Here is a 12,854-nt window from a genome sequence, read left to right on the forward strand (position 1 = left end):
ACTAATATTATCATAGATAAGACACTAATATTATCATAGATAAGACACTAATATTATCATGAATAAGACACTAATATTATCATAGATAAGACACTAATATTATCATAGATAAGACACTAATATTATCATAGATAAGACACTAATATTTTCATAGATAAGAGGCTAGTATTATCATAGATAAGACACTAATATTATCATAGATAAGACACTAGTATTATCATAGATAAGACACTAATATTATCATAGATACGAGGCTAGTATTATCATAGATAAGACACTAATATTATCATAAATAAGACACTAATATTATCATAGATAAGACACTAATATTATCATAGATAAGACACTAATATTATCATAGATAAGACACTAATATTATCATAAATAAGACACTAATATTATCATAGATAAGACACTAATATTATCATAGATAAGACACTAATATTATCATAAATAAGACACTAATATTATCATAGATAAGACACTAATATTGTCATAAATAAGACACTAATATTATCATAAATAAGACACTAATATTGTCATAGGTAAGACACTAATATTATCATAGATAAGACACTAATATTATCATAGATAAGAGGCTAGTATTATCATAGATAAGACACTAATATCATCATAGATAAGACACTAGTATTATCATAGATAAGACACTAATATTATCATAGATAAGACACTAATATTATCATAGATAAGAGGCCAGTATTATCATAGATAAGACACTAATATTATCATAAATAAGACACTAATATTATCATAGATAAGACACTAATATTATCATAGATAAGAGGCTAGTATTTTCATAGATAAGACACTAGTATTATCATAGATAAGACACTAGTATTATCATAGATAAGACACTAATATTATCATAGATAAGAACTAATATTATCATAGATAAGACACTAATATTATCATAGGTAAGACACTAATCTTATCATAGATAAGACACTAATATTATCATAGATAAGACACTAATATTATCATAGATAAGACACTAATATTATCATAGATAAGACACTAATATTATCATAAATAAGACACTAATATTATCATAGAGAAGACACTAATAATATCATAGATAAGAGGCTAGTATTATCATAGATAAGACACTAATATTATCATAGATAAGACACTAATATTATCATAAATAAGACACTAATATTATCATAGATAAGACACTAATATTATCATCGATAAGAGGCTAGTATTATCATAGATAAGACACTAGTATTATCATAGATAAGACACTAATATTATCATAGATAAGACACTAATATTATCATAGATAAGAGGCTAGTATTTTCATAGATAAGACACTAATATTATCATAGATAAGACACTAATATTATCATAGATAAGACACTAATATTATCATAGATAAGACACTAATATTATCATAAATAAGACACTGATACTATCATAGATAAGAGGCTAGTATTATCATAGATAAGACACTAATATTATCATAGATAAGAGGCTAGTATTATCATAGATAAGACACTAATATTATCATAGATAAGAGGCTAGTATTATCATAGATAAGACACTAATATTATCATAGATAAGACACTAATATTATCATAGATAAGAGGCTAGTATTATCATAGATAAGACACTAATATTATCATAGATAAGACACTAATATTATCATAAATAAGACATTAATATTATCATAGATAAGACACTAATATTATCATAGATAAGACACTAATATTATCATAGATAAGAGGCTAGTATTATCATAGATAAGACACTAATATTATCATAGATAAGACACTAATATTATCATAAATAAGACACTAATATTATCATAGATAAGACACTAATATTATCATAGATAAGAGGCTAGTATTATCATAGATAAGACACTAATATTATCATAGATAAGACACTAATATTATCATAGATAAGACACTAATATTATCATAGATAAGACACTAATATTATCATAGATAAGACACTAATATTATCATAAATAAGACACTAATATTATCATAGATATGACAACACTCAGTATGAACACATACTACAGCATTACCAACGTACCGTAATGTCATCACTGCAGCAGACTTAGTGTGTATTGTTATAGCTGCCCTCATGGTTGTGAGGCTGGTGTGTGTGTGTGTGTGTGTGTGTGTGTGTGTGGCATCAGGAGCACAGCTCTTGTCATGAGGCAGTTGACAATGCTGTTGGTTAGGAGGACTTCCTCCTGACCAGCACATGCCTCTTAGTAACCAGCGTTACAACTGTCGGTATTTCCTCCCATTTTGGCAACAACTAGCAGGAGTAACCTTGTGGGAATTGGCAACATGTGCCGTGTGTTTGTCCATCGTTGTATCACCAGACGTAATGTCTTGTTTCAATGGTACCCCTCTTCATGAACACTATAAACACTCCTGCCTCAGCTATACCACACGCATACACACACTAGGAGGAGAGACAAGAGTGACTGATGCATTAACATCCAGTAACGTCGCTACAGCATTAAAGATCCATCTCATCACAGTAAACATAAAGGCTGAGAGTGTTCATACCATGTAAAAGATGGATATTAGACTTCAAATCCCATGACTTTGGGAAATGTGTGGTTAATGACAGTGGACCAGCCTCCACATGTATTATTATCACCCCAGGGAGACACCAGTGATTGTCCCGTCATGTCATCACATGGGGGAGTGACCGTCCTGACCTGTCATCACATGGGAGAGTGACCGTCCTGACCTGTCATAACATGGGAGAGTGACCTTCCGACCTGTCATCACATGGGGGAGTGACCGTTCTGACCTGTCATCACATGGGGGAGTGACCGTCCCGACCTGTCATCACATGGGGGAGTGACCGTCCCGACCTGTCATCACATGGTGGAGTGACCGTCCCGACCTGTCATCATATGAGGGAGTGACCGTCCCGACCTGTCATCACATGGGGGAGTGACCGTCCCAACCTGTCATCACATGGGGGAGTGACCGTCCCGACCTGTCATCACATGGGGGAGTGACCGTCCCGACCTGTCATCACATGAGGGAGTGACCGTCCCGACCTGTCATCACATGGGGGAGTGACCGTCCCGACCTGTCATCACATGGGAGAGTGACCGTCCCGACCTGTCATCACATGAGGGAGTGACCGTCCCAACCTGTCATCACATGAGGGAGTGACCGTCCCGACCTGTCATCACATGGGGAGTAACCGTTCTGACCTGTCATCACATGGGGGAGTGACCGTCCCGACCTGTCATCACATGAGGGAGTGACCGTCCCGACCTGTCATCACATGAGGGAGTGACCGTCCCGACCTGTCATCACATGGGGGAGTGACCGTCCTGACTTGTCATCACATGAGGGGGTGACCGTCCCGACCTGTCATCGCATGAGGGAGTGACAGTCCCGACCTGTCATCACATGAGGGAGTGACCTTCCTGACCTGTCATCACATGAGGGAGTGACCGTCCTGACCTGTCATCACATGGGGGAGTGACCGTCCCGACCTGTCATCACATGGGGGAGTGACCGTCCTGACCTGTCATAACATTGGGGAGTGACCTTCCGACCTGTCATCACATGGGGGAGTGACCGTTCTGACCTGTCATCACATGGGGGAGTGACCGTCCCGACCTGTCATCACATGGTGGAGTGACCGTCCCGACCTGTCATCACATGAGGGAGTGACCGTCCCGACCTGTCATCACATGGGGGAGTGACCGTCCCGACCTGTCATCACATGGGGGAGTGACCGTCCCGACCTGTCATCGCATGAGGGAGTGACCGTCCCGACCTGTCATCACATTGGGGAGTGACCGTCCTGACCTGTCATCACATGAGGGAGTGACCGTCCCGACCTGTTATCGCATGAGGGAGTGACCGTCCCGACCTGTCATCACATGGGGGAGTGACCGTCCTGACCTGTCATCACATGGGGAAGTGACCGTCCCGACCTGTATTCACATGAGGGATTTACCGTCCCGACCTGTCATCACATCGGGGAGTGACCGTCCCGACCTCTCATCACATGAGGGAGTGACCGTCCCGTCATGTCATCACATAGGGAAGTGACCGTTCCGACCTGTCATCACATGAGGGAGTGACCGTCCTGACCTGTCATCACATGGGGAAGTGACCATCCCGTCATGTCATCACATGAAGGAGTGACCGTCCCGACCTGTCATCACATGGGGAGTGACCGTCCCGTCATGTCATCACATGGGAGAGTGGCCGTCCCGACCTGTCATCACATGGGGGAGTGACCGGCCTGACCTGTCATCACATGGGGAATGACCGTCCCGACCTGTCATCACATGGGGGAGTGACCGTCCTGACCTGTCATCACATGGGGGAGTGACCGTCCCGACCTGTCATCACATGGGGGAGTGACCGTCCTGACCTGTCATCACATGGGGGAGTGACCGTCCTGACCTGTCATAACATGGGAGAGTGACCGTCCCGACCTGTCATCACATGGGGGAGTGACCGTCCCGACCTGTCATCACATGGGGGAGTGACCGTCCCGTCATGTCATCACATGGGGGAGTGACCGTCCCGACCTGTCATCACATGGGGAGTGACCGTCACGAGCTGTCATCACATGGGGGAGTGACCGTCCTGACCTGTCATCACATGGGGAGTGACCGTCCCGACCTGTCATCACATGGGGAGTGACCGTCCCGACCTGTCATCACATTGGGGAGTGACCGTTCCGACCTGTCATCACATGGGGGAGTGACCGTCCCGTCATGTCATCACATGATGGAGTGACCGTGCCGACCTGTCATCACATGGGGAGTGACCTTCCCGATCTGTCATCACATGAGGGAGTGACCGTCCCGTCATGTCATCACATAGGGGAGTGACCGTCCTGACCTGTCATCACATGGGGAGTGACCGTCCCGTCATGTCATCACATGAGGGAGTGACCTTCCCGACCTGTCATCACATGGGGGAGTGACCGTCCCGATCTGTCATTACATGAGGGAGTGACCGTCCCGACCTGTCGTCACATGAGGGAGTGACCGTCCCGACCTGTTATCACATGGGGGAGTGACCGTCCCGACCTCTCATCACATGGGGGATTGACCGTCCCGACCTGTCATCACATGGGGGAGTGACCATCCCGACCAGTAATCACATGGGGGAGTGACCGTCCCGACCTGTTATCACATGGGGAGTGACCCTCCCGACCTGTTATCACATGAGGGAGTGACCGTCCTGACCTGTCATCACATGGGGGAGTGACCTTCCTGACCTGTCATCACATGAGGGAGTGACTGTCCCGACCTGTCATCACATGGGGGAGTGACCGTCCCGACCTGTCATCTCATGGGGGAGTGACCGTCCTGACCTGTCACAGCCTGGGATTAGTGTGTTATCATCTGGTTACGATAAACATCCATGGCAAACTAAATAACGGGAATTATATCTTGAGTGTTCCTCATTGATGATGTATAAAAAAAAGTCTTTTCCCAAAATGTACCAGCTTTATGTGTGGATTGGACTAAGTTTAGTATATAATATTGTTTATATGATAAACAGTTAATATAACACTCCTGAAATGGAAGTAAATCCATCAGTAACTTACTGAAACATGTTACATTGTACAACATGCACTACTACTCTCCACACCTCTCTACAAGGCTCTTGTGGCCTGAAGTCATACTAAACACATGGCTGGCCAGAACGTGACTGTACACAGGGCTGAGCAGAACGCGACTGTACACAGGGCTGGGCAGAACGCGACTGTACATAGGGCTGGGCAGAACGTGACTGTACACAGGGCTGGTAGAACGTGTCTGTACACAGGGCTGGGCAGAACGCGACTGTACACAGGGCTGGGCAGAACGTGACTGTACACAGGGCTGGGCAGAACATGACTGTACACAGGGCTGGGCAGAACACGACTGTACACAGGGCTGGGCAGAACGTGATTGTACATAGGGCTGGGCAGAACGCGACTGTACACAGGGCTGGGCAGAACGTAACTGTACACAGGGCTGGGCAGATCGTGACTGTACACAGGGCTGAGCAGAACGCGACTGTACACATGGCTGAGCAGAACGCGACTGTACATAGGGCTGGGCAGAACGCGACTGTACACAGGGCTGGGCAGAACATGACTGTACACAAGGCTGGGCAGAATGCAACTGTACACAGGGCTGGGCAGAATGCGACTGTATACAGGGCTGGGTAGAACGTGACAGTACACAGGGCTGGGCAGAACGTGACTGTACACAGGGCTGGGCAGAACGCAACTGTACACAGGGCTGGGCAGAACGTAACTGTACACAGGGCTGGGCAGAATGTGACTGTACACAGGGCTGGGCAGAACGTGACTGCACACAGGGCTGGGCAGAATGTAACTGTACACAGGGCTGGGCAGAACGCAACTGTACACAGGGCTGGGCAGAACATAACTGTACGCAGGGCTGGGCAGAACGTAACTGTACACAGGGGTGTGCAGAATGTAACTGTACACAGGGCTGGGCAGAACGCGACTGTACACAGGGCTGGGCAGAACGCGGCTGTACACAGGGCTGGGCAGAACGCGACTGTACATAGGGCTGGGCAGAATGCGACTGTAATGCAATTTTCTTGGACGTTAGTTTTTATTTCTAGAAATATTATGAAAAGTGAAAGAAGAGTAGAAGCATTACACGTGGCTGTCATGATATTTTGATATTATTTGTTCATGTTACGACTGATGTTAAGAAATGATCTTACAGTTCAACTAGTACTCTTTACTCATAATGAGTTGAGGCCAGAGTATTTTGATAATGTCACATATAATGTAATGAATATCAACTTGTTACATTGTACAATAAACTTTCCAGATTGCTGATGAGTTGGGTATTCTCATCTGGGAAGACTTCATGTTTGCCTGCAGTATGTACCCCGTAGATCAAGACTTCCTGGACACAGTCAAGCTTGAGGTGATCACACAGGTGCGACGGCTGCAGCATCACCCGAGCATCCTCCTGTGGGCAGCCAACAATGAAAATGAAGCTGCACTCCGACACAACTGGTAAGAGGAGCAACCCAGCATTACCTTACACATGTGATTATGTCTGGGAAATAATTGTCCTCTGAAATAAAGAATGATGAATTTGTGTAATGCTAGAAGTGATAAGAGATGTGCGTCTGATAAATGTATTAAGAAGAGATGTATGTCTAATAAACATTTTAAGAAGAGATATATGTCTAATGAATATATTAAGAAGAGATATATGTCTAATAGATATATTAAGAAGAGATATTTATTTATTTATTTTGCTTTGTCGCTGTCTCCTGTGTTTGCGAGGTAGCGCAAGGAAACAGACGAAAGAAATGGCCCAACCCACCCCCATACACAATGTATATACATACACGTCCACACACGCAAATATACATACCTATACATCTCAATGTACACATATATATACACACACAGACACATACATATATACCCATGCACACAATTCACACTGCCTTTATTCATTCCCATTGCCACCTCGCCACACATGAAAAACCATCCCCCTCCCCCCTCATGTGTGCGAGGTAGCACTAGGAAAAGACAACAAAGGCCCCATTTCTTCACACTCAGTCTCTAGCTGTCATGAAATAATGCCTGAAACCACAGCTCCCTTTCCACATCCAGGCCCCACACAACTTTCCATGGCTTACCCCAGACGCTTCACATGCCCTGATTCAGTCCACTGATAGCACGTCAACCCCGGTATACCACATCGATCCAATTCACTCTATTCCTTGCCCACCTTTCACCCTCCTGCATGTTCAGGCTCCGATCACACAAAATCTTTTTCACTCCGTCTTTCCACCTCCAATTTGGTCCCCCACTTCTCCTCGTTCCCTCCACCTCCGACACATATATCCTCTTGGTCAATTTTTCCTCACTCATTCTCTCCATGTGACCAAACCATTTCAAAACACCCTCTTCTGCTCTCTCAACCACGCTCGATCAAACCACCTCACACCACACATTGTCCTCAAACATCTTATTTCCAGCACATCCACCCTCCTGCACACAACTCTATCCATAGCCCACGCCTCGCAACCATACAACATTGTTGGAACCACTATTCCTTCAAACATAGCCATTTTTGCTTTCCGAGATAATGTTCTCGACTTCCACACATTCTTCAAGGCTCCCAGGATTTTCGCCCCCTCCCCCACCCTATGATTCACTTCCGCTTCCATGGTTCCATCCCCTGCCAGATCCACTCCCAGATATCTAAAACACTTTACTTCCTCCAGTTTTTCTCCATTCAAACTTACCTCCCAATTGACTTGACCCTCAACCCTACTGTACCTAATAACCTTGCTCTTATTCACATTTACTCTTAACTTTCTTCTTTCACACACTTTACCAAGAAGAGATATATGTCTAATAAATATATTAAGAGATGAGATATATGTCTAATAGATATATTAAGAAGAGATATGTCTAATAGATATATTAAGAAGAGATATATGTCTAATAAATGTATTAAGAAGAGATGTATGTCTAATAAATCTATTGAGAAGATGTGCGACATATGAATGTATGAAACCACAGGACGGTTAGATTGTAGTTTCGTTTTGGAAATTATCAATTGTAAAAAAAGAAATATATGTAAACATTGTGTCAGTAAGAAATATTTTTGGTTTATTAAGAGTAAGTGTTATTAATACTGTTATTATCTGCTTATAAAAGTAAGCTTTATGAAGACTTATTATCTACTTCGTCATATTGGGATAACTTTTGTATGTGAAGTGTGTGTGAAGGGTACAGTTTACCTTGGAGAAAAGTACAACTCTTGTCAGTAAGAAGTGTAGCTTATTGTAGGATGGCATTGGACATAACAAGTGCTATAATGTTCTCTCAATGTCTGTGAACATTACAGGTATGGCACAGCCTCCAACTTTGATCAGTATAAAGCAGATTATGTGACGTTGTATGTAGACATCATCAGGAACGTTACCCTGCAAGTGGATAGCACTCGTCCCTTCATCGTTAGCTCTCCTAGTAATGGTAGAGAGTCAGAGGAGGAGGGATATGTTGCTCAACATCCATATAGTAACTTGTATGGAGATGGTGAGTTTCTTCACAGTGAACCATTCGGTAACATGTGATGTCATGTGTCTTGTGATAAGTGAGGATAGTGTTACTGGAAATGAAGTACTACTTTATGTGGACACTTGTAACATGATATCACAGTTACAACGTGTCAATTCCTGTTTCTTATGCTGTACACATTCCTCACACGTCCAGTAATTTATTTATCTCAGTTATTTGAAGTATCTTAGATCCCTTATGGATTTATAACACAATTGTATTAGCATTTATTGCTTTAATGATTTTTATGTAGAAATGTCAGTTTTTACCGGTATATAGATAAAGCTTCCACTTAGTTTGTCTTTCTTCAAGAAATTCAAGTAATAATTGTATATGTGTGGTTAGGTTAGCAGTCTGTGGAGGAAAACATATTGTCATATGAATGTGTTTCATAACAACATTATAACTGACTTATGAAGTTGTCTATCATGACAGTCTTCATGTTCAGTGTCACTAACTCCACCTTAACTACATTACTGACTACAACAAGATCAGCATCAGTTTTTACTGTTTCAAGAAGTCTACAATAAAGAAACTCTTATAGCTTTCCTATCTCCAACCTTCTCAAAATTTTTAGGTTAACATTCATTTGCTGTAAACAATTTGCTTATTTATAAGATGATTCAATTATGATGATGAAGTTTCAAACTTTAGCTAAGCTAGCAGTTATTAAGATGAAGTTTCAAACTTTAGTTAAGTCAGCAGTTATTATGATAGTTTCAAACTTTAGTTAAGTTAGCAGTTATTAAGATGAAGTTTCAAACATTAGTTAAGTCAGCAGTGATTAAGATGAAGTTTCAAACTTTAGTTAAGTTAGCAGTTATTAAGGTACCTTTGTTGCCTCACAGTTCATTATTACAACTACCTGGCTGACGCATGGCACACCACCTTCACACCGCGCACCAGGTTCGCCTCAGAGTACGGCTTCCAGTCCTGGCCTTCATTTAGGTAAGCAAGAGAGGACATACTTATCTTGCCAATAATTACTGTATGTACACATCATATCATGTGTCGTAGTATTATTGCTTTTGTAAAATACACAGCCTGCCAGAATTTCTTACACAGAAATATCACGATACACTACTGCGAAAAATTGGTGACAAAAAAAGAGAAAGTTGGTATCATTGTCATGTTATAATTGTGGAGGAATAGCACTGTGCTTGTATTGAACACCACACTGATGTAGGCTCATACTGAACCATTACACGTACACTGACAAACGTAAGAAACATTTTCAAGACATTATTTTGCTGCTACTGCTGGGAAGCAGACAGACAGGTACTGCTCCACTACTGCTGGGGAGCAGACAGACAGGTACTGCTTCACTACTGTTAGGGAGCAGACAGATAGGTACTGCTTCACTACTGCTGGGGAGTAGACAGGAGCACCATACCTGGGTTATGTGAATCATTATGTAAGTCACATCTGGACACTGGTTGCCAGATGTATTCACTGTCCACTGATAACATCCTAAAAATAGTTGATGCCATCCATAATCTTGGTATTATAGAATGCTCAGGGTCGTTCATATCCTTTACAGTTGAAAGTATGTCTGCAGATTCTGGTGAGTTCTCTATGAATTAAAGATGCGAATAATTTGGCATAGAATATTTATTAAGGCTTAAGCATGCATGATATAAGCTTGTTGCATGCCTCGAAGACCTTGAGTCCCCAAACTTTGATGTTATGTGGCTCAAGCTGTCTCCCTAATACCACACTTTTCCTTTGTTTCTCCTATTGCTCTCCTAATTCTCCAAATTTCATATCTTTCTTCGACTGTCTAAACTCCTACCATGAGACTGTGACATCCCACACCCACAAGCCGAGATTCTCTACCTTGGGGATTTTAACGTTCACCGTAGGGAATGGTTGAATTCCTCTCATATGGATGATGTAAGGATTGAAACCCTTGCGGTCTCCATTCTCAATTATTTAGAACAAATTATCTCCCATCCTGACCGCTGTGACCATTCTTTTAATATTCTGGATTTGTTTTTCACCTCTAGTCCATCCTGGTATAGATACACAAAATCACACCTAGTTGGTTCATCTGATCACACTGTTATAAATGTATCTATTCCAACAGCACCTACTCCTCCAGCAGCTCCTTCTGAATGTAAATACTGGCACCTCAACAGAGCTGACTGAAATTACTTAAGTAACTTCTTTTCTGACTTTCCTTGGGTAAATTACTGTCTATGTGGTGATGCTTCTGTCTCTGCCAAACACATATCAGAGATTATTCTTGCAGGACTGGAAGCATTTATCCCCTCTTCCTCCAAGATGACCTCTTCATCCAATCCATGGTTCAACCGTTCTTGTTCTGAGGCCATTCATGCAAGGATCAAGCATTTTGGGCTGGGGAAAACTCCTTCACATGGCTCCCATTCAGTTTGTATCACTGCCCGTAATCTCTGCAAGCACGTTGTCCATGAGACAAAGCGTTCCTTTATTCAAAGGAAGGATAATAACCTTTCCTCGTCATCCACTGGTAGGTATTTCTGATCTTTAGCTGAAGGCATCACTAACAACCTCTGTTACTCTACCTTTTCTTCACTTTTCCGCTCTGACGGTACTACAGCTGACTCTCCCGTGGACAAAAAACTCTCTTTGGTTCCTGTTTTTCCTCTAACTCCACCTTGGATGACCCTACCATTCTTCTTCCTCTGATGCTCCTCTTACCAATCGTATGCCTCTTAGCGTAATGTCTTTTTGGACTGTCCGAAAAATGCTTGTTTCTCTGAACGTGGGCAAGGCTTATGGTTCTGATGGCATCCATCCCTGTGTACTGAGAGTGTGTGTCTCTGAACCTGTATTTGCTCGTCTGTTCTGTTTCTGTATAAAAACCAAAACTTTTCCTTCTCCCTGGAAGCTTTTGTTGATACATCCCCTCCCTAAAAAGGGTTACCGTTCTGACCCCTCTGATTATCGTCCTAATGCTTTGACATCTACCATTTACAAAGTCTTTGAATCCATCCTCAACTACCATACACTTAAATTCCTCGTAAATTACAGCCTTCTCTCTGATCACTAGTATGGCTTCCGTAAGGCGAGATCCACTAGTGATATCCTTTCCTATCTTACTAATGTTTGGTCATCATCCCTGAAAGATTTTGGGGAGTCATATTTAGTTGCCCTTGACATATCTAAGGCTTTTGACAGGGTGTGACATTGGGATCTCATCTCTAAACTCCCCTCTTTTTGATTCTTTCCCTCACTTTGCTCTGTCATATCTAGCTGATAAATCTCTGTGGTTGTTGATAGATTATCCTCCTGCCCTTTTCTCCATCAACAGCAGTGTCTTTCAAGGTTCTGTTTTGTCCCCTACACGTTTGTTTCTTTTTTTTTTCAACAGTTTTCTCTCCTCCACAAATATTCCAATACACTCTTACGTTGACGAGTCAACATTGCATTCGTCCACATCCTTCAGTTCTGCTCCCTCTTCTCTTACTCGATCTTCTTCTTGTCTTGACACAGCTTCCTCAATAAACTAAGTCTTGGACTGATATGTCAGTGAGGTAGACAAAATCTTGTTAAGTTTAATGTCTTCAAGACCCAATATCTACCCATCCCTCTATCAAAAACTCCTCACAACTCTCATCTTTCCTTTAACTGTTCAGTAATTCCACCTCTTGACTCAGTGAACATACTTGGCGTTACTGTAACATCTACTCTTTCGTAGAAACTCCACATTACAGGAATAGCTAAGTCTGCCTCAAAGAAACTGAGTGTCCTGTTGAGATGTCGAACTTTTC

The 12,854-nt window shown here is 42.3% G+C and overlaps 1 protein-coding gene across 4 annotated transcripts in view; it reads left to right on the forward strand.

Annotated features, from left to right (window-relative positions):
• Positions 1-12,854, forward strand: part of beta-Man (beta-mannosidase) — a 123,556-nt gene that overhangs the window by 59,709 nt on the left and 50,993 nt on the right. For all 4 annotated transcript variants that reach the window (XR_011712854.1, XM_071662334.1, XM_071662333.1 and 1 more), the window contains 3 exons: positions 6,839-7,029; positions 8,888-9,078; positions 9,948-10,047. Coding sequence is in view for 3 of the 4 variants with exons in the window: in XM_071662334.1 (XP_071518435.1) it covers positions 6,839-7,029; positions 8,888-9,078; positions 9,948-10,047 (482 nt within the window). In the remaining variant the exon portion in view is untranslated. The remainder of the gene's footprint in view (positions 1-6,838; positions 7,030-8,887; positions 9,079-9,947; positions 10,048-12,854) is intronic.

This window comes from Panulirus ornatus, chromosome 6 (genome assembly GCF_036320965.1).
Source record: "Panulirus ornatus isolate Po-2019 chromosome 6, ASM3632096v1, whole genome shotgun sequence".
Classification (NCBI taxonomy): domain Eukaryota; kingdom Metazoa; phylum Arthropoda; class Malacostraca; order Decapoda; family Palinuridae; genus Panulirus; species Panulirus ornatus.